The sequence below is a fragment of the Notothenia rossii genome (genome assembly GCF_949606895.1).
Source record: "Notothenia rossii genome assembly, chromosome: 7".
Taxonomy (NCBI): Eukaryota; Metazoa; Chordata; class Actinopteri; order Perciformes; family Nototheniidae; genus Notothenia; species Notothenia rossii.
The window spans coordinates 10,506,885-10,530,157 of record NC_136905.1 but is presented as its reverse complement, the minus strand read 5'-3'; the positions used below and the strand labels follow the sequence as shown (position 1 = coordinate 10,530,157).

Genomic DNA, 23,273 nt, shown 5'->3' with positions numbered 1-23,273 from the left:
ATGAAGAAAGTTGTTTTAACGCTGATTCAAAATAGCAGAGAAACATGCATTATTGTACTCAGGAGGGGACATTGACAGAGGATTACTCAAAAAGTACACAGTAAGTACTTCATAGTACTTGTTGTGGGAGTAGTTTCACTAATAGCCTACTGAGTCCAACAGGATCGATCTCACGAAGAACTATTGGCTGAAAAAATAATAACAAACTCGAGAGACGGCTGAGCTGACCGCATTTTAGAATCGCTGTATTGGAAATCTCCAAACAATGTTGTCCATTTTAGACATAGGGTTATTATATTTACAGCCCTTAATAACATTAATTTCTGGGCTCAAAATGTGTCTTGGCTGTTTTCGTTGTGAAAACAAATGGACCGGAGATACACGGATTGACCGTCCTCATCTGCGCTCTTATTTTGAAAGACAACTTCCGGTAGCAGAATATGAAAAAACGGGGCTTTTTTTGTTTCGGTTTTCTAGTGATTTTATTTGTTGTTTTGAGAAGTAAAAAATGAAAATCATCCCGTTTTTTAAGTTTAGTAAATCTATTTTTGACCATGATAAAGAAAAACACCTTGTATTTGAAAACGAAAATCAAATATCAAGTCGTTTTTTGTTTTTGAATATCCTTTTGTGAAAAGAAAATTCAATGACCAAAACATACACTGACCGTACACGGACCCACTAGATGGCGACTTGTGGACAATGGTCAGAGTTTTCAGTCCGGTTTAGTTGCAGTCTATGGCCTGTTGCACTAACTTTAACCGTTGGCCAATACTTGGTATCCCATTCAAGTAGTGCTTTTCCAGTATAATGAGTTGAAAATGGTTTTCCTCCGCATACAAGGATTTCTTTGACAGTTTCTATGTTGGCAATTCATTGGATTGACGCTACGTAGTGACAGAGTGTTGAAGAGTTGAAATGGCAGCACAGTAACAAAAAAAAACTTTGCTGTACAATCAAAAAAGGTAGTAAAAACAAAACAGATTTAATACGTTTTAATGTTAATTTAGTGTGTTGATATTTTTCAAATCAAACAGTGCGGTGCATTTGACCCTTAACTGACAATGAGACATAGTAACAGCCTTTGCACAGTAGCAGAACATCTGAGTGTCCACCTCGTGAACACTGTCATCCCATGAAATGGTGTCCTTACTTCTGGGGTTTTCATTCAAAGCTTGACCGTAGTGCGGACAGGAAATGAATGGAAGGAGAGGGGGAAGTGCCCTGGAGCAGAAGTCCTTATCACAGGGGGACATTAAACCATAAGCTATCTATCTTGCTGTAAACAAATGAGTGAGTTGTTGTTTAAAAAACGAGCCTTAGTTGATGGAAATATCACATGGCCTTAATGTTTTATAGGAAGCTCAAGTGGCCATTTCATGGGATCTTTTCGAAAGATTGGAGATATGATAAATCAACAATAAACGAGGTGTTTCACGTTTACAAACTGTGCTGGTGACTAAATGTCCTTGTAGGAGTGTGGATTTTGTAATCATATGACTGTAAATAAAAAATGAATTACTTTTGAATCATAACTCTGGAATGTTTTTAGCGGGGATTATAATAATGTTGCATTTGTGCCAATATGATCTGCCTATACACCATGAAAGGTCTTATAAAAGCAGGTTATTTGATTACTTATTGGCAAACCACAGAATGAGAGCCCTGGTTATTGTTTTATTTAGCTTCCAAGACTTTATTCTGGAGATAACCATTGACCAGATAGCTATGTGAGCCGAGTTAGTTCACATGCAACAGAATGTTCTCTTCTTCCCATAAACAAACATCGAAGAACACTTAAGATAATGTTTACACCTCAAGTCTTCCACCCAGCCAAAATGTAACCCTAAAAGCCCGAATAGCTTTCTCTGTTTTTTTTACTGACAGCTACTTTCCATATAATAAAGCATAAAATAAAACATTGTATTTATTAACAATAAAATAATTAAAAGAATCCAATGTGTATAACAATTAATTCTGTACACGTTTCAAATGTTTTATTTATTGCGACGGAGTATTAGGGCCACACTTAGAAAAAAAACAGAGAGATTTCGAGAATAAAGTCGTAACATTACAAGAATAAAGTCATAATTACGAGAATAAAGTAGTTTCATAAGTGACTTGAGAAGCGGACTTGGAGGAGATTGTCTCCTTTCTGCAGGAGGAAATGGCTGGTTCTGGCCGACTACATTACATTATTGCATTTAGCTGACGCTTTTATCCAAAGAGACTTACAATAAGTGCATTGGACCAACAAGATACAAACGTGAAGAAAACAGATTCATATAAGTACATCAGGTTTCATAGAGCTAAAACGTTTCAAGTGCTACTCAACTGGCTTTAGATAAGCCAGTCCTTTATTAGTAGGCTATATAAGTGCTTTGTTAGCAATTCTTTGTTAGAAACTCTATCGCTCGAAGTGGAGTCGAAAGAGATGAGTTTTCAGTCTGCCCCGGAAGATGTGTAAACTGTCTGCTGTCCTGATTTCAATGGGGAGCTCATTCCGATTCCACTACAAGGCTATCGACTCCTGGATCCAAAGCCTTGATTACAAGTCTCATCGTTTCTTGTGAAACAACAAATCCCCTTTGAACAGCTCGTAGATGTAACCAACGATAGCCTTGTAGTCGGCCAGAACCAGCCATTTCCTCCTGCAGAAAGGAAACAATCTCCAAAGTCCGTTTGGTTCTTTCTTCGAAATAATAGACATAGTTTCTTGCACAACCTTTTCAAAGTTGTAATACTTATGATAATCTGATGCTGATGTGCCAAAAGATTAAGTATGTCGTTATTTGAGAAACCTAAACTAAAGTAGCCTACTGCTTCACAAGATGCTCCACATTCCTCATTCAGGACGCTGCTGTTGTCTCCTTCTCAAGTCACTTATGAAACTATGACTTTATTCTCGTAACTATGACTTTATTCTCGTATTATTACAACCTTATTCTCGAAATCTCTCTGTTTTTTTTTTAAGTGTGGCCCTAATACTCCGTCGTAATTTATTCTGTGTTTTAATTTAAAAAAATGGAGAATGAATGGAATGGAAAAAGTGCTTTATTATAAAAATATTTAACGTGAGGAGTGAGGAAAGTTAAAGAATCAAAATACATGGCTGATTTTGAAAACATAATGATTCAATGTGAATGATTACGCTGAAATGTTGCACAAGAGTGCAATGACCTGTTTAAGGTCACACTAACATTTCCATGAAAACATTTTTATAATGTCAAGGTGATCTGTACAAAGCTCAGTTGAGATGCATTTATAAATGGTGAAACGAAAATGTTACTTAGGTTTTCCTTTTGACGATCACAAAAGTCATCTTCCTTTTATATGTAAAGTGCGATAAATGTCTCATTAACACAGGCTCCAGTGTAAATAACGATTAGACACTTGATAAAATACTTAACAGTTAATCACTTCATTAGTATCTGTTTATGATTATTTGTTAGTTTAAAAATTGAGTCAAATCATAGAAGAAGTTCCTTATCAGTCATTTATTTCCCAGGTTCTTTTTCAAGTTATTTCCATTTTCACTCATGGGTCTACAGGTTTTATTTTGATGTGGAGGCCATTAAGTGAACGAAGCACCAGTCGAGGAAGTATCTCTGGTGTTTGCGTTGGGTCCTTGATCAGATGGTATCTCTTCAGTGTCAGCGCTGTTGACACTTTCAGCTCGTTCATGGCAAAGTTCTGACCAATGCAGTTTCTGAGTGAGGAAAACAGCACTAATGAGAGGAATGTGGTGACAAATTAAGCTTTAAAGTAACATCATATAGGAAGACAGCACTTAAGGTTATGGAAATCAGATGAACAGTCAATACCAAATGATATATATATTTTTGATTTATATAATAATGGAATAAGTTGGACAACAGCCTTTCAGTAAGCCTTTCGTGTTTGCCAAATATGTTTTTAATGCAGGGCTATTGTATTGTAATGTATTGTAAACTTAGCTGTAGCCCTATTTTTAGCGAGCTAGTCAAACGGTATCATGAGGACAAACCTTGGCCCAGCAGAGAAGGGCACGAATGCGTGAGGAGGCCTCTTGGAAACATTCTCCGGGAGAAAACGCAGTGGGTCAAAGACCTGGGTTGACACAAGATGGAAAAACAAACACCAGTGTGGCATTAATAAAGTCTCTAATAAATCTCTTGCACTTAATATGCTGCTGCCGTTGCTGCTATAGTATACTGCCATGTGATAAATACTTGTGTGTGCTGCTCCAACACAGTCTCACAAAAAAATGTGTAATAACTACGTTAGTCCACAGCGTAGGACGTAGTATTCCTACAAAAACGCCTCTGAAATTGTAAGATCCCTACGTTTTTTTCCACCATTCATTCCAATGGCTGGCGTCTATGTCACGTGATCTTCACATTTCTCCCTGCAGAAAAAAAAAACATGGCCGAACTTCGTTTTATTCTCGGTGGAAAATATCTATTTTAAAGTTAGTTTGGCCATTAAAATGCGTTTTGATGTCATTTGATGCGAGAAATACGAGTTGTTATTTCAGATTATGTGTGCAGTGGATGTACATGATCTTTAGTTTGCTAGTTATTACGAAGATTACTTCAGGAAATTGTGTCTATACAAAGTTTTCATTGTTACCAAGGTGATTGCTAGGGACGCTGCTATCGATATTATTTCTGTTATGTTGTGTAACTGTTTAATGGTGTTATCTTTATTTCTACCCCCTTCCCCGTCAATGTATACACAAGTTATTGAGCCGTTTCCGCTCTACATCCTGAACTCCTCCCTTCGATGCAATGCACTTCCGTTTTGGCGGACTGGGTTTGTTTTGCTAGCTAGCTCCGTTGTGCCGACAAAGCACTGATATCGCAGAGACAAAGAGGATATAACAATTACAACATGAAGAAAAGTGGTTCGGGAACTACGTGTGCGGTAGTTGGTTGCAATCACTCGAGAAAGCACCTGAACGAGTGGTTAGATAGAGTGCTACGACCACAAACCAGCACCCAGCCATGTTGTTCATTAAATACAGATAAACACAACAAATACTGCATGCATTGTATTTTTTAATATTATATATGAATATTTTCATAGTGATGTAATTGTGTGGGCTGCTTTTATATTTTAATTTGTAATACCTGTTAGGATTAAACATGTGATCTTTCTTGTTGAAGCCATTTCTTTAGTTTCCTCTCAACAATTAATTAATTCAGTGTTATTTATGTACAGTATGAGCTTAATATGAATGATGAACTGTGTTAAAATAAATTGTAGCACTCTAAGGAACATATGAAATGCAATAATGCAATAACAGTGCAATAATGAAATTAAATTACATCAAACTTTATTTTCACTCAAACAGTACAGGCACATATGATATATTGCACAGCATAAAGAGATCATGTAAATTGTGCATTATGTAAACAACAGACAACTGTTGGCTCCTGTGGGCATGACCTAAATAAGGCAGTTTATTTTGGTTTTAAAATGCTGAGATATTTACTGCAGAACTGTAACCTTCCCTCAACAAAATCGTCAACAATTTTCGGGAGCATGTGGGCAAAGTAGAATGTGCGCAGCCTTATGATATGCCTTCAGACTGTCCATTGCTTTTCCATCTATTGCCATGGATTGAACGAAATAGGAGCAAATTTTGCTGTACGTTATGCTGGGCCACGTCGTCATGTTATCCTCCCAGTTTTGCACTGAATTCGGGTGGGGGAGAGTAACGCCATCTCCAGTCAAAGAAGTAGAATCGTGTTCCCAAGCTAGCATCACTGTTAGCATCGAAATAGCTGTGTTTACACCAGTGCCCGTCTGACTGTTTACACCGGTTTACACCGACAGACGCTGTGCAAAAGACTTCCGGCGGAAATGAAGTGCATTTGTGTAGGGTTATGGCGCTACCTGTGGTTTGTCGCGTAAACTTGTCTATAGTGTTGGTCCACAGCGCGAACGTATTTGCGTTACATCAGCATGTGTAACAGTTGTAAATATGCAGTGGTGTTTATTTGTAAATCATTTAGTATAATCACACAAATTCTGTGTTTTATATTGAATAATTCTGTGTTCTTTATTGATTGATTGTTCAATACCTGACAAGGCCGGAGATGAAATATCTACATACATCTTATAAGAGTATAATCATAGGCGGCGCGTGAGGCTCAGGTTTGGGAAGGCTAAATAACTTTTTTTTTACCTGACGCTGCCCGCCTCCGGCGTCTATAGAGCTCCTGCGGTCACGTGACTTTTGGTTATCAGCCACCATTTTGGCAGTAAACATGACGACCGGCGCCAGCGTTTTCCTACCGTGCGAGTATACATCTCATTTTAATTCAAGTGAAATTCGGCTTTATAGTACAAAATTAGAAGGATTAAATATAAGCGACCCATATAATGCACCCGGTGTGCTTTTCAAGAGCATAACCTCCTGCTCTGAAGACGATGTACCCGACTTGCGCTACGCGGACATCCACAGCTATCTTGTAAGCTTTCCATCAGTGTACTCAGGAGACTCCCTCAGAGCTTACAAAAGCTTGGAGGCTTACAAATGGTGTCAGTCCGGCTTCGTAAACAACATTCAACTGTGGAGTCTTACATCCAAAAACTTCGGCATCATCACTGCAAGGGTAAGTATTAAATTATTCCAGTTTGATAGGCAGTGTCACGTTAGCATTGTTTGTTTATTAGCTTGTCTAGCTACGGCAGTGTCACGTTAGCATGTTTGTTTATTAGCTTGGATAGCTACTGCAGTGCGTCTGAAACTAGTTTGTATTTTTGCTTTTTGAAAACGTTTTGTAGCATTGTACTGTATTCCTTCACCCACCTGATATGAAGTGATCACTGCATAAGCGAAAGCAAACGGCCGGGGGGTCCCATCTTTCAGTCTTGTTCAGACGGCTCCTGGCTCTTTTAATCGCTGCGATCCACTTTTCCCTCCTCTCCGCGTCTTTTGGAATGCGATAATAAGATACACCTTTCTTCTTCCCACGCCTATTTGTGCAACCTGGTGCACAGCAGTTATCCACCATCCTCGACAGTCTGCCAGTGCCTGCCAATGAATTTACTGACGCGATTACTGCCAAAATGGCTGCCCCCTTCGTTTCTCGTCACGTGACCAGCATATGTGACATCATCCGCAGGAGCTCTATAGAAAAAAGATCAACTCAGTGAAAGCGCCACCTGCTGACCAATCAGAGCTCAGTGTGCGGAGTTTAAATCTATCAAGTCATATTACAGGATAGAGGAAATACAGTTTAAACTGCCGTATGCAGAGAAGACGCCGACGTGTCTCACTTATCATTCATATCACATCATCAATCAGATCATCGATCATATAATATCAAAAATATTTCCTTATCTGTCAGCTTCTCGAGCCGTATCGGCCGTGCAACACTTACATTGTCACATATACTGTATGCAGAAGTATTATTTTAAGCAACACATTAAGTTGACGAATCACTCAAATGTAATTAAAGTCAGATCCACTCGTGTCTAGATGGGGCAGTGATATCATAAAACTGTTGTAGCTTTCAAACACTTCGTTTTTTAAGTTGTTCTATATTCACCTTGCAGGTGCAACTATGTGTTGTGTTGTATCCTGGATTATATGTTTAAGTCATGGATGTTTAAAGTTCATATTTGTCTAATATTAGTTTACTTTTCATTAATGAAGTATGACGCTGCACTGTCAATACACTTGTATTGTTTGTGATTGGTCAAATTTAGCTAACCCCGCCCCTTTCACGTGAAGGCGCTCTCAGCTGGAGAGAGAAACCCTGGCTTGATTTACCGAGTTGATAACCAACATCGTAGGACCGCTTAGCGAGATCTCGTTTGTTAGGGTTAGTTAAGATAACTCAAACATATCCAGGGTCTGTTGAACTGGCTTCGTAGTACAGGGTACAGGTGGCTGCATAGCAGCGCTAATGTCAAAGACACAAACATTATATTTTTTATTTTACCAGGATGCAGTGACACAAATATTTGGGAAGGCTTAGGCCCCGGCCCCACGAGGACGAAAACGGTCGTTTGCGTTTCTGTTTAGTGTCACATAGACCGTTCGGCCACACAAGGACGACCGAATATGACAGTAAACAACTGCGGAAACGATAACGGGTCCCAAGATGGATAGAACGGCATACGCAACGCTCTGGGGGGTCCAACGGCTCCGTGTCTGCGCCCTATCCGATCATTTTCTGATAATGATGACGCAATAGCCCCGACTCTCCCCACCTCTGCTGCTCACCCCCGCGTCAAAGTAAACTGCACACTGAATTCAGATTATTTATCTTTCTAGAACTTTCTGAACGGAGCAAAACACACAATTCAAGTCAGATCATCACCCTTAGCTATTTTAATTACCTCTCAAACTACCTAAACTAGTTATAAATATTTGTACTGTTGGGTCACTAATTACTGGATCAGCCGCTGCATGAGACAGACACTGACGCTGTCAGAAGAGAGGGAGGAAAAAGAGAGGCTCCGTGTATTTTATTTTTGTTAGGGAATTATTTGCCTAGGTATTCAACCTTTGACCCAGTTCATCATTTTCTCCTCTCATCGTCTCCTTTCCCATGGCATAGGTCCACGGGCTTGGGTATTGCTGCAATTTTTTTATAAGGAGGAGCAGCTTGGGCGCATTGTTGTTGCCAGTCTATGACAGAGCACAAGCCGCCATGAGGTAGTTTACTGTTCAGGGACGAAGGTCCCCTGGCGCACTTTCTTTTCTATGGACGAGAGCTCTAGTTAGATTCAGGGTCCATAATGTTTAGTCTCACTGATGAAGAATGTTGATTATTACACTCCGAACTAGATAAAACCTCGAGCTACAGAAAGAGTTATTCAGAATTGGTTTGGAAACCGCTGTGTCGACTCGTGACAAACCACCTGTCTTGTCAACTCTCCGGCCGTAACTCCAAATAAACCATCAGTGTTTGACATCAAAGCTCCAACTCTCCTCGTGTCTCTCTGAGTCCTGACTCTCCATTGCTTCAGAAGTTTCTCTTACAAATTGGCGTTGTCGGCAGGATACCAACAAACCTTCAGAACTGGTAAGTGTAATTTCAAATCTACATTTGGACATTGCCTTACCAGAATCTATGATTGACGGTATCCTAAAATTACCTGTGAAACTGAGCGGTTGTGTTTCATTTTGTGGTTAATGGTGTAATAAACATTTGGGGATAATAAACCCAGGGGATCTGTGTCTGGTGACTCTGTCCTGGCTGATTTCCTCTGTGTATGCTGCTCGGGACGAAAGTGCCATACAAGCATGCACAGCTCATGTTTAGAGAAACCTTAAAGAAAGGCATCAGTAAAGTGGAACTTCTGTATGAAAGCAATGTAAAGATTTGTATTGGACAAATCGCCGGATTCTGGGGGTTTCAGCGGTCAACACTAGCAGTTAAAAATAAGCAGCCGGAGATATTACTCCTATCGCCTCTGTAAACACGGCTCCAGCTGCAGCCGCGGGTGTGTGTGTAAAACCTCCCTGTGTTTGTGGGGCTGGAGAAGTGCAGCTGAGAGGGAGAAAGTCACAGCTTTTTGTCTATAGCTTTAACTCACACCACCACCGTCTCTATTAAAAACGAGATGGTCTAAAAGCACTCGTTGTTTGTGACCGTTTTCTACGTGCTGGTAAGACGGGGCAGCGCGAGGTGCGTGCATCACCCGATGCACCACAGTTACCTACCTTACTGGAGGAGCGTTCCCTACCTTGCTGGAGGAGCGTTCCCTACCTTGCTGGAGGAGCGTTCCCTACCTTGCTGGAGGAGCGTTCCCTACCTTGCTGGAGGAGCGTTCCCTACACTGCTGGAGGTACTGGTGCCGGTCCGGGGTGCATACATAAAATTATAGGCTAATTGATCACGGGTGGGCAGTGGCAAGCAAGTGTAGAACAAAACTGTGTTTCATCGTTGTGATGAACTCAATAGTGAGTGTATAGGCTGGTCGTGTAGGACTACAGTTAACTGGGCTGTTGTTGGAGAGAAAGGGTAGCGGAAAAAAGTCTATGCGCTCCTGATCTGGGGGGCATAGTGCCACTAGAATAGAGTAGTGGTGTCACAAGAGGATGAGCTAGTTATCGCTCTTGGACGGTCTTCAGTCACCGATCTAGGACTTGTATACAAGGGTGGACGCGCGAGTCAAGGCGCCCCACTAGATATTCCCTACCCCCTCTGAAACCACTTCACTCGGAGTAAATTGAGCTGGATGAACTTCGTTGGCACGCTGGTGATTATTGCGAGTTCATGTTTGTTTGTCTAATTGTTTGTATGGGGGGTCTATATTTGGTTGTCTAACCGCCGTCTTGTGTATGTTTTGTAACAACTAATAATGAATCAGTCCATAGCCAGGGTAAAATGAACTACACTTTAGTTATCTCACCAAAAGTAAATGACTTTACAAATAAATAATATAAAGATGTAAAGCAAAATGCTGGTAGTATAAATCGAAGAGTGTTTTTATGTCCTGCATCTGAGTGTGCAGAGGAAAATGTAAACAAGAAGTACAATGTTCAGGGTGTGCGCTGTAGGTGTAAGAAAAAAATATTGCTTTAAAAATACATTTTAAATTGTATTGCTGGTATGTTAAGATATCTTTGTGATCTTGTATAAACCCTATGCCCCGTCCTGCACCTCGAGACCCTCAGAGGCATCACTGCTGGTCGTAAAGACCTTCCCGAGGAGATCAGGGTTGCAAAATCTGTCTGTTTTTTTTAGGTCAATGTTGTATTATTTGTTTAATTCATTCTTAAATCTATGTATTGTATGGTAATAATGAATAAAAACGTAATGTATTGAACACATTCTGAAACAAAGCAGATAAGACAGAACTATACTCAGACATAATACTAATTATTATTGAAACCTTTTGCGCTGTTGCTGCAAAATGGAAACTTTGTTGATTATCTATTCCAACTGGCCACTGGAATCAGATAATTGATATAAGTTGAAGCTCAATTACAGTTTTAAAAATAGTTTAACATTCTTTATTAAACTGCTTCAAATTATTTCTCGTATCAACCAATGATGATCAAATTAAAATAGTTGTTAAAATACTGACAAGTTTTTCTGAAACCGAGCTTATGAACAACAGAGTAAAGGTCGCTGGTTAAGCCAGGATCAATATATGTGTTGAAGTTTTTATTGTGTGCATAATGAATGTGTTAAATTAATTGAGCAATTATTTAAAAAGTATAATGTTACAATCTCTTTAAAATAAGTAATTACAGTTAAAAAATAGATTGTTTTCCAAGGGCCTCTCCTTCACAGGCCTACACTTTGAATCATGACACTTCCAAGTCCTAACAGACAGAGATCAGTATCACTTTGTGTTGCAAGCCAAATCCAGGGGTTCTACTCGGGCCCAATTTTAAATCATTCAACACTATACATTGACGGGGAAGGGGGTAGAAATAACGATAACACCATTAAACAGTTACACAACATAACAGAAATAATATCGATAGCAGCGTGCCTAGCAACTGAAGATCATTCTCATATGATTAAGTTTGTCCTTTGCAGGCCACCGTAGCTGGTGCGTCACCTGGTGAGGTGTTAAGATAATAGGCATTCAGTTGTTAGTCGGCATGCAACGTACATGTTCACTGTTTATGCTGTGGTCATAAATAAAGCCACCACTTGCCTATGCATTGTGTATTCCTTGTACATACACACATGCATGTATTAAGAAGTATCGACAACTTCTACATGGTGTCAGAAGACGGCACGAGCCTCTCCTCTCGTCTGGAGAATTTTTTTTCCACGGACCGTGCTAACGCTAACTAGCTGGCTGAAGCTAGCCCCAGCTACAATGGCGGATGGATTTCGCACACCTTGGTAACAATGAAAACGTTGTATAGACACAATTTCCTGAAGTAATCTTCGTAATAACTAGCAAACTAAAGATCATGTACATCCACTGCACACATAATCTGAAATAAAAACTCATATTTCTCGCATCAAATGACATCAAAACGCATTTTAATGGCCAATCTAACTTTAAAATAGGCATTTTCCACCGAGAATAAAACGAAGTTCGGCCATGTTTTTTTTTTCTGCAGGGAGAAATGTGAAGATCACGTGACATAGACGCCAGCCATTGGAATGAATGGTGGAAAACAACGTAGGGATCCTACAATTTCAGAGGCGTTTTTGTAGGAATACTACGTCCTACGTTGTGGACCAACGTAGTTATTACACGTTTTTTGGGGAAACTGGGTTGGGAAACCCTTCACTGCTGCAACTTCTCTCAATACATCAACTTCCCAACACACAGCCGTAGTCACATCCTGGGCTTGGTCTGCTCCACTGGTCTCACCATCCATCATCTGTCCAGTGTTAATCTCCACATCTCTGATCACCTGGCCATCCTCATGGACATCAACATCCCCATCTCCGCCCAAAAGCAAAAACGCACAATAACCTACAGAAATCTGAAAATCCATCTCACCTTCAGCGATCACTGCCTCCATTACCTGAAAGATGTCTGTCTCCCCCCCCCCCCGACTTACTGAAAACCCATCTGAACTTGTGGACTATTATAACAGCACCCTCTCCTTCTGTCTCAATGAACTGGTCCCCACAAAAACAAAAAATGTCTCTTTCATACACTCTGCCCCCTGGTATACCCCCGAACTCCGCCAAATTAAATCAAGGAAACGTCAACTTGAACACCAACACAAGAAAATCACACTAACAGTCCATCTTCAAATCTTCACCTCACAGCCCCTGTCCCACTTCTCCCCTGTGACCCCCATGCAACTGTCCCACTTCATGACTGGAATTAACTCCACCTTCACACTTGACCCCGTCCGTCAAAGAATCAACTTCAAAGTCCTGCTCATTACTCACAAAGCCCTCAACAATCAGGCCCCCCCCCCCCTACCTCACAGACCTGCTGCGCGACCACACCCCTTCCCGCTGCCTCCGCTCATCAGAAGCCAACCTCCTATCCATCCCCACCCGCACCAATCACCGGACCTGGGGGGACAGAGCCTTCTCCGTCGCTGCCCCCTCCCTCTGGAACTCACTCCCACAACCCATCAGAGACTGCACTGACCTCACCACCTTCAAATAACTCACAAAAACTCACCTCTTCAAACTGGCTTTTCATGTGTGATTGTTTTTGTATTATTTGACTTTAACTTTAACTATATATGTATTTGTTTTTCCTTTCTTTTCTCTTCACTATATCTGTAAAGCGTCTTTGAGCACCCCGCTAACAAATTAAATCTATTATTATTATTATTATTATTAAGTATCATATGTTTACTTTTATGGGCACATGTGAGCTTACACATTTAAAAATACTTCCACAGAATGATCTTCTTTACTTACTTCAGGGTTTTCCCAGACAGTTGCATTCCTGTGAAGCGAATACACACTTGTTCCAATATGACTCCCTACAAATAAGAGCAAAACAAAAATATATTTGTAATAAGATTGTGCAGGGAAAAACAATTCATATATTATGTTTGAGACAATTTTGCAAACCTGCTGCTATAATTCAAACCATGAAAGTCAACCGGTTCATTTGTGCAAGCTTGACTCAATAAAAATAACTGTTAATCGTTAACTAAAAAGTGAATCTTTATCTTTTACCAAAGGGTATACACGTTTGATGCATGCAACTGTATGCTGTTTTATTCACATTCATCTGCAAATAACCATTAAAGCCAAACCTGCAGGCAAAGTTCTTCCATCAAAAAAGGTAATGGTCTTGGTGGTGATTCTGGACATTCCTGGTACCGGTGGGTAAAGGCGGAGGGACTCTTTTATGAACATTGTAGTGTATGGAATTTTACTGAGATCCTCCCTAAAAAGTAAACAGACAAGTTTTAGTTCAACAATTGGCAGCACTGACATACATTTGCATTGTTTTCAAATGTAAGCCTACCACTCCATGGTGTCCTTGCCATCCAGGGCTTGAAGGACCTCCTCCCGGCACATCTTCTGGTACTCTGGGTGGCAGGCCAGAGAGTAGAGGATGAAGGACATGGCACTGGCTGTAGTGTCATGGCCCTCAAACATGAAGGTGTCCACTTCTGCTTGTATATCTTCATCTGACAGACCCTGTTTGTTCTCATCCTTAAATAAAAGGCAAACTTAAAACATGAGTAATCAACATATTATGTCTTAATGTGACACGACTACTCCAATTTAAAAACCGTATAAATTGTAGGCCTATTGGAATTGGCACAGAAACAGCTAATGTTTGTTGGATCCTTCTACAGGTCAACTCTGTTTGGAAAGAAATGAATCATTGCCATTTTAGTTACTGAGTTACAGAGGTGTCCTTGATTAGCTTATTGTGTTTATTGATTATATGTGCACAACAGATATGTTTAACTTTTAAGTTGCTGTTCAAGAGTCCCTCATTTAGAGTAAAATAACCAGACTGTTGCCTTTGTACCAGTGGCCTCATGCTCAGCATATCAATGCTCATTCGAAAAACCTTCTGCATTTCCTTTTGCCCTATAGTTTTTTGCCCCTTGCAGGTTAAGCACATACAGTATAATATTTGAATCATCTCAAGTTATAAACATCACACAACTACGCTTTTTTAATGTGCGGCAACTTTAAGACTGTTCATGCTTTAAATATCTCATTACTAAAATGATCACGATTATTAATTCATTATCTCTATAGAGAGCTTACTGCTTTGACAATTGCAGTTTCTACGTATGTTTTTTTTTGTAATGACAAAAAAAAACAGAAGTGTCTCATTTTGTGAATTCAATACATGGCACATAAGACATAACATACTCTCGCTAAGAGAAGGATGTCCAGAAAGTCCACGTTTCTCTTTCCCTGTACGCGATCCAGCTCGTTCTCCTCCTTGAGTGCTTCTTTCCTCTTTCGTATGACTTCCCCTTCAAAATAAGAGAATAATGAATGAGCATATCCCCAGTAACTCTTAAAATGCAGCAACCATAAACCTACAGTTTAGAGCCTATACAATTTCGATGTATGGGCAAGCTAAATTCAGTTTTAGATTGTCATGATGAAGGTAATATCTGTGAACATCTTACCTGTGTGACTGTGAGCCACCTTGCATGCTTTTCTTAGTCTGAAGCCATGTGGGCTGAGGTAGAAAATGAGGTCATTGTGGTATGGAAACATCCTGAACCGCAGGTTAATCAAATTAGTGAGCTCATACACTGCCTTGATGTATTCATTTGTTCCGCTGAAATAAGAACGTAGACAAACAGTTCAGACAACTGAGAACATAAACCTGTAATTGTGAATGGCGGGAAAACGCATGTATGGACTCGCCTCTCGGTCTGACAGTTGCTGTTGTAGCTGAACGCACACTTCATGATGCTGTCCAGTGTCATAAGGCTCACGTGGTTAAACAATTCAAAGGACTCATCGGTTTTTGCATAACTCTCCCATTTGTCCTGGCAACAGTGAAAGAACAGACGTGAGGTCTCAGCAGGACGTGGAAAAAACTTCAACACACTTAGCTGGAACAACTTTGACACAAAATAGCTGCAGCATCTGGAAAGCCTTCCTCCCCATCACTTCACCATTGACTGCTTATTATAGCACTTTACACAAAAGCATTTTCCTTGTACAATATGTGAAATGCAACTTGGGAAAAAAACAGATTTTATAAACAAAAAGACTGTCATTAACTTACCAGCATGGTTTTAACAGAGTCTGACATCAGATTTATGTAGGGTTTCAAAACTTCATAATGGAAACCTGGGGTCAAGAGCCTTCTGTGGCGAAACCACTTCTGACCTTGAGACACCAATAAGCCATCACCTGAAGACAGAGGCAGTATGTGTCAGCGAGGGAAGCAGCTTAACAGGAAATACTGTGCAGTAAGCCAAAATATGCTGTAGGAGAAAGTAAAAGCAATCTTACCAATCCAAGGCTTAACAAAAGTATATGCCATATTATCTTTTGGCTCTGTTAAGAAACAAACAATTACAGATTATGTTACATTGAACTTTGTTTATTGAAATGCAGATAATAAACCAATATGAGTCTACATGTATATGACGTAGTAAAAAGCATTGTCAAAAGATGAATTTGACTTAACTGCTACATTGTAAAGGTTTTGATTTCGGTAAAGATATAAAACAATGGCTCACACACCTGAAGATGCCAATATAGTTTTCACATAGTCTGGATGGTGAATGTTGAGGAAACAAACAAATGGACCAAACCACATCGGGAAAGCATAAGGGTACTGCTGTCCCCATTTCACAATCTTTTTCAAGTCCGACCCATCCTGTTTAAACTGAAAGCAAAAACACAAAAACATAGGTTAAGCTTAACCAATATGCTGTAGCCTGAAGAGGACAAAGTTATCCCCTGAGTTGTGATGCTCTATAAATTAATACTCAACTGCTAAGTTTAAGCCTTAATTGCATCCAAATTGTTACTTAAATAAATGTAAAGAAGTTCAAATCAGGGACAACCCAAATGAAATAACACCAATAATAATAATAATAATAATATTAATAACATAAGAATACGCTTTGAATTTCCTTTTTTCGCAGGCTTTTCTTTTTGCAAATCTGAGTCTGTTGGCACATGATGAGACTGGGGATGACCTTTGACAGTTGCAACACTGGGGACGCTGCAAAAAGGGACGGTTCATCAATCAATCAATCAATGTTTATTTCTATAGCCCAATATCACAAATGTTACATTTGTCTCAGTGGACTTGCAGTGGTTGCATTCATTCTTATTCCTCAGATCAGAAACATGCTAGAGTGAGGACAGGAAGACACATTCTACATCTGCTGCTGAAATTGCTATTCTCCCATGCAAATAAACACATTATCTGTCACATTTAATCATCTTAAAATGGTATTGGTGGTTAGCAAACACATTGATTAACTGAGAAATGCACAAAGGTCTCCCCTACTTCAATAAGAAATACATTGTATGCCAGAAACTACAAGGAGCTCAGTCAAGTATTTTGTAGATATGAACTCAAAACAATCTGACTCTGACTTTTGATATTGGTGGTATTTCTCCTGTGATCTAAAAAGTCCAGTGGCACAAGTAGGTTAACTTCAATGTAGTTTTTGTATTGCCAGTTCTGCAGAACCCTCCTAATATTGTGCACATTTGTTCACAAGCTACCTCTCTTAGTATCAGACAGCTTTCCACTTCCCATAACAATACTGCACATATTTTTATTGTATTATTCTGAGAACTTTGCAATAATATATTTTACGTAGTTTCTTGGTATACCCAGATTGAGTGTAAATAATTTTCTATATCTTAACGCAAATAATAGTTTTTATTTCATTTTTTGGTTGTTTTTCTTACTTTTGTTCCTCTTTAACTGTGTTTATGTATGCACCATGCACACAAAGGCACATTCCTCGAATGTGTTGACCTACTTGACAATGAACCTGTTTCTGATTCTATTTTTATTAATACACTATTATTATTATTATTATTACTTGCTTCTTGCACTTGCTTCTGCGTCACTGAGCAGTCATTATACACGTTACCTCCTTTAGATGTCCAAAGAGCCAGTGCGACGGTGGTCCTGGAAACAATTCCATACTTTGCTTCGCAGCTCTTCTTTGGGCGAGCAAGATTGTCAACTTATAAACAACGGCAACAACACAGAGCACCGCGATCAAGTGGTGCATGTGGGGTAAAACCATCTGATACTTCACGAAACCCTCAGGTGACTCCATGCTTGCGACCTCCTTGATGATTACAAGTGATTCACACAACACAGTTGTGTGTGCGTGTGTGAGTGTGTGTGATGTAACCACCGGAATGTGGGTGGAGAATGTGACCCGGAACTGGGTTGGAATAACGCTAGACGCGGCCCGGCCACTATGCAGTGCCGCTCCGTCTGTAGTCACACTCACAGCATGAGGCTCCCTTCTTTCGGGTGTGAAACCTTTGTCTGTGCAGGAGGCGGCGGCGCCAGGGCGTAGCTTGGAGTTGCAACTCCAACAATTGGCCTAGCAACTGTAATGTTTCCATGTTGTACATGAAATACTCAACTTGCTGGATGTTAACAGGGTTTATTCACCAGTCCTGGCTCACACACGTTATACATGCTTACTGTGCACTTCATCACTGCTAGTGTAGCGTCCCCAGCTGAATAATGGTCATACTCTCAAACTGATGGTATCCTTTTATTGTACACCCTTGCACATTAAGTATCAAGTACCAACGTAAGAGCTAAGAAAATAAAGAAAACACAATAATTAGCCACCATCTCACAGATAAAACATCTCCATTCCTTGCATTTATAAACGTTACATTTCTAATAAACTAAATAATACAATTATAGCTCACTACTGCCCCCTAACTAACAGAGCAGATTGGAACACATGTAGGCTAATATAGCAGTTTTGCTAATTCAAAAGCATGGACTCAAAACTCTGCAAAACTACGAAATAACACCACATAATATCAATACATATATTAATTAGAGTAATAACAAACCTTGTGCCCCTATCAGCGAGGTGCTAAAAACCCAACGTAACTAATTATTTGATGTTAATTTCTCCGTCATTCATCCGTGATTACACGTGTTTACACCGGCAAACTCTGGGGAAGAGCCGGGACGCTAATACGGAAGTGCCTAAAACTGCAGTTCATCTAGTGGCCAGTAGGAGCAGTCTGCAGAAGGAAGCAATTTCCATAGACCCCCATGTTAAAATGCCCAACTTGAAAGCAGAAATAAACATGTTTACATCGTGGTTCAAAAAACCATATTCTCTGTATAGTTAGATCCCCCCTTCATGAATATGGATTGGGGGGCTGAATCTTTTCTCAACTCATCTGTTTAATTAATATTAAGCCTTAAAGCTTTTGCATAAATTAGGGCGTGGTCACTTTGATGGACATGTACATGCCTCACTGTCAGCTAACAGCAACTTGTCCACTCTGCTAGGCTACAACCATAGAGGCTACAACGTTAGTTAGTTGTAGTTACTGTACTTGACCCTTTAGCTTTAGCCATGTTCGTGGTGATTGTGCCTTTTAGGGAATATTGTTACAAATACCAGACAATTAAAATGTTGTGCTGTGCGCTTGAATGTAGCCTACTAACAGAACTTCCAAGAAGTCTAAAATGATAATATTATACATGTCCCGTTCGCAGGTGTTTGTGTGCTTGGTAGCTTAGCTTGTTACTTATTAGCCAGCTAAGGACGTAACCCTTTATACATACATTAGACCCTCTAGAAAAACGCGATTCTGCGATCGCAGAATTTACCGCATAATGAGCAAAATGGCGCAGATTTTTAAAAGGCCGCATATTTATCAAAAGGCCGCATAATCCCCGCATTTTTCCACACAAAGTTGAGAAAAAAAAAAGTTAACTCATCTTGACGTGACGTCATCAGCTCGCGCATCACAGAATGTAAACAACACTGTATAGAGTGAACGTGTGGAGCTCACACGATAGAGAAAACACCAAGATGAAAAAATCTAATCCATTTACCGACGAACATTTCTACTAAAGACCGGGCACAAAGTGGGGGGAAACTATTCTGCACCCCGTGCAACTGTGTGTTGGAGCATAAGAGAAAATCGACGGTGGCGACCCACTTTGATTCATTCAAACATTCGAAAATGCTTTCTGCTGCTGCGGACAAGAAAGCCATTCAACTCACGTTCACCGAGGCATCAACCTCCAAAACCCTTTCGAAGGCTACAAGAAACGAAGTGAGTAGCCTACAAGATTGAAGCTGGTCAGATAACGAACGAGTAAATGAAAACAGAATGAGGCGGAGAAGTGTGTGTGTGTGTGTGTGTGTGGGGGGGGGGGGGTTGTGTGTGAGATTAAAATAGCCCAATTGCTTTTACAATAAATAAACATTGAATGTGTTTAATTGAATAGTAAAGGGGTTTAACGTTAGTGGCAGGTTGGGTGTGAGAGAGAATAAATAAGACAACCCAATATTTAAAAAAATTGTTATTATTTCCCCCCGCATATTTAGCATATTTCGCAACTTTCCGCATATTTCGCGATTTCCCGCAATTTCACCGCATAAAATCACATAAAAACTCTGCATGTTTAATCGCATAATCAAGGATTTTAGCCCGCATAATCAAGGAATTTAGCCCGCATAATCAAGGATTTTTGCCCGCATAATCAAGGAAGTTAGCCCGCATAATCAAGGATTTTTGCCCGCATAATCAAGGATTTTTGCCCGCATAATCAAGGATTTTTGCCCGCGTTTTTCTGGAGGGTCTAAGTATCCTGTTGAAGGAACTGTGATTATTATAATCAAGGGGAATTTAGCTATCACAATGAAAACGGCCAAGACACACTTTGAGCCCAGATAATGAATGTTATTAAGGGCTGTAAATATAATAGGCCTATGTCTAAAATGGACAACATTGTTCGGAGACTTCAACTACAGCGATTCTTCACTGCGGTCAACCAGCCGTCTCTCCAGTTTGTCATTATTTTTTCTGCCAATAGTCCTTCATGAGATTGATCCTGTTGGACTCAGTAATGTTAAATCACCTATTATAACAATTTTCTTTCCTTTTTTCTCTTCTCTTGACTGAATAGTCCTGTCTTTAAGTATAATACAATATAAACTCTCGTTTTAAGGCTTCAAAAACAGGCATTTTTACTGTATGTGTTTGGAGAAATGACACAATCAATGGCCCAGAATTGTACTTTATAAACTATGAATCTTGTGGTGCTTGAACAAATACACACTGGCTAAGCCGGCCAGGATATATGCATTTTTTTGGAGCCCTTTTTTGCAATATTTATTCAAATGTCACTAGTTATTTAAACAAACCACTATCTGAGGATAATACAAGCAACCATAAAACGCCCTTTATCTAGAGAGCCATTGAAGCCCATGAAGTATTTATCCTTCCACAAATCTTTTCATCTGCTGTATTAATAAAGCTGCCACGTGTTTTCAAGTTAGGGCACTATCTGTGCAGAACATTACAAATACTCTTAATTTGCAGTATTTTAAAAGTGTTCAGAAAGACTGCATCAAATATGCATATCTCTATACAGTATATAATATCAATATTGTTATTAACTTCAATCAAAGTCAATTTAAATAGCGGGCAAGATTTTCCAAGGGGTGAAAATGCTGCTGCCGGACTACTGGCTGGAAGTATTGCTGATATCATGTCTACCATCCTCTTAAAATACTCTGTCCAACAATATCAGTCTCATGAAGAAAGTTGTTTTAACGCTGATTCAAAATAGCAGAGAAACATGCATTATTGTACTCAGGAGGGGACATTGACAGAGGATTACTCAAAAAGTACACAGTAAGTACTTCATAGTACTTGTTGTGGGAGTAGTTTCACTAATAGCCTACTGAGTCCAACAGGATCGATCTCACGAAGAACTATTGGCTGAAAAAATAATAACAAACTCGAGAGACGGCTGAGCTGACCGCATTGTAGAATCGCTGTATAGACAAGTTTACGCGACAAACCACGGGTAGCGCCATAACCCTACACAAATGCACTTCATTTCCGCCGGAAGTCTTTTGCACAGCGTCTGTCGGTGTAAACCGGTGTAAACAGTCAGACGGGCACTGGTGTAAACACAGCGATTTCGATGCTAACAGTGATGCTAGCTTGGGAACACGATTCTACTTCTTTGACTGGAGATGGCGTTACTCTCCCCCACCCGAATTCAGTGCAAAACTGGGAGGATAACATGACAACGTGGCCCAGCATAACGTACAGCAAAATGTGCTCCTACTTCGTTCAATCCATGGCAATAGATGGAAAAGCAATGGACAGTCTGAAGGCATATCATAAGGCTGCGCACATTCTACTTTGCCCACATGCTCCCGAAAATTGTTGACGATTTTGTTGAGGGAAGGTTACAGTTCTGCAGTAAATATCTCAGCATTTTAAAACCAAAATAAACTGCCTTATTTAGGTCATGCCCACAGGAGCCAACAGTTGTCTGTTGTTTACATAATGCACAATTTACATGATCTCTTTATGCTGTGCAATATATCATATGTGCCTGTACTGTTTGAGTGAAAATAAAGTTTGATGTAATTTAATTTCATTATTGCACTGTTATTGCATTATTGCATTTCATATGTTCCTTAGAGTGCTACAATTTCTTTTAACACAGTTCATCATTCATATTAAGCTCATACTGTACATAAATAACACTGAATTAATTAATTGTTTAGAGGAAACTAAAGAAATGGCTTCAACAAGAAAGATCACATGTTTAATCCTAACAGGTATTACAAATTAAAATATAAAAGCAGCCCACACAATTACATCACTATGAAAATATTCATATATAATATTAAAAAATACAATGCATGCAGTATTTGTTGTGTTTATCTGTATTTAATGAACAACATGGCTGGGTGCTTGGTGCTGGTTTGTGGTCGTAGCACTCTCTATCTAACCACTCGTTCAGGTGCTTTCTCGAGTGATTGCAACCAACTACCGCACACGTAGTTCCCGAACCACTTTTCTTCATGTTGTAATTGTTATATCCTCTTTGTCTCTGCGATATCAGTGCTTTGTCGGCACAACGGAGCTAGCTAGCAAAACAAACCCAGTCCGCCAAAACGGAAGTGCATTGCATCGAAGGGAGGAGTTCAGGATGTAGAGCGGAAACGGCTCAATAACTTGTGTATTGGAAATCTCCAAACAATGTTGTCCATTTTAGACATAGGGTTATTATATTTACAGCCCTTAATAACATTAATTTCTGGGCTCAAAATGTGTCTTGGCTGTTTTCGTTGTGAAAACAAATGGACCGGAGATACACGGATTGACCGTCCTCATCTGCGCTCTTATTTTGAAAGACAACTTCCGGTAGCAGAATATGAAAAAACGGGGCTTTTTTTGTTTCGGTTTTCTAGTGATTTTATTTGTTGTTTTGAGAAGTAGGCCTAAAAAAAGGAAAATCATCCAGTTTTTTAAGTTTAGTAAATCCATTTTTGACCATGATAAAGAAAAACACCTTGTATTTGAAAACGAAAATCAAATATCCAGTCGTTTTTTGTTTTTGAATATCCTTTTGTGAAAAGAAAATTCAATGACCAAAACATACACTGAACGTACACGGACCCACTAGATGGCGACTTGTGGACAATGGTCAGAGTTTTCAGTCCGGTTTAGTTGCAGTCTATGGCCTGTTGCACTAACTTTAACCGTTGGCCAATACTTGGTATCCCATTCAAGTAGTGCTTTTCCAGTATAATGAGTTGAAAATGGTTTTCCTCCGCATACAAGGATTTCTTTGACAGTTTCTATGTTGGCAATTCATTGGATTGACATAGTGACAGTGTTGAAGAGTTGAAATGGCAGCACAGTAACAAAAAC

At 39.7% G+C, this 23,273-nt stretch overlaps 2 protein-coding genes across 2 annotated transcripts in view; one reads left to right on the top strand and one right to left on the bottom strand.

Moving 5' to 3' along the window:
* Positions 1-3,482: 3,482 nt before the first annotated feature.
* LOC307013576 (cytochrome P450 4B1-like) lies at positions 3,483-17,705 on the bottom strand. Its single transcript, XM_079640988.1, has 12 exons — positions 17,459-17,705; positions 16,083-16,227; positions 15,849-15,893; positions 15,619-15,746; positions 15,252-15,376; positions 15,008-15,162; positions 14,742-14,848; positions 13,873-14,063; positions 13,658-13,791; positions 13,314-13,378; positions 4,007-4,089; positions 3,483-3,709 (listed from the first exon to the last, which is right to left on the bottom strand). Exons 1-12 carry the CDS (start codon positions 17,648-17,650, stop codon positions 3,538-3,540), a joined length of 1,542 nt encoding a protein of 513 aa, XP_079497114.1. The 5' UTR covers positions 17,651-17,705; the 3' UTR covers positions 3,483-3,537.
* Positions 8,404-23,273, top strand: part of med18 (mediator of RNA polymerase II transcription, subunit 18 homolog (yeast)) — a 30,385-nt gene continuing 15,515 nt past the window's right edge. Inside the window, exon 1 of the mRNA XM_079640991.1 lies at positions 8,404-9,026. The gene's annotated coding sequence lies outside the window, so the exon portion shown is untranslated. The remainder of the gene's footprint in view (positions 9,027-23,273) is intronic.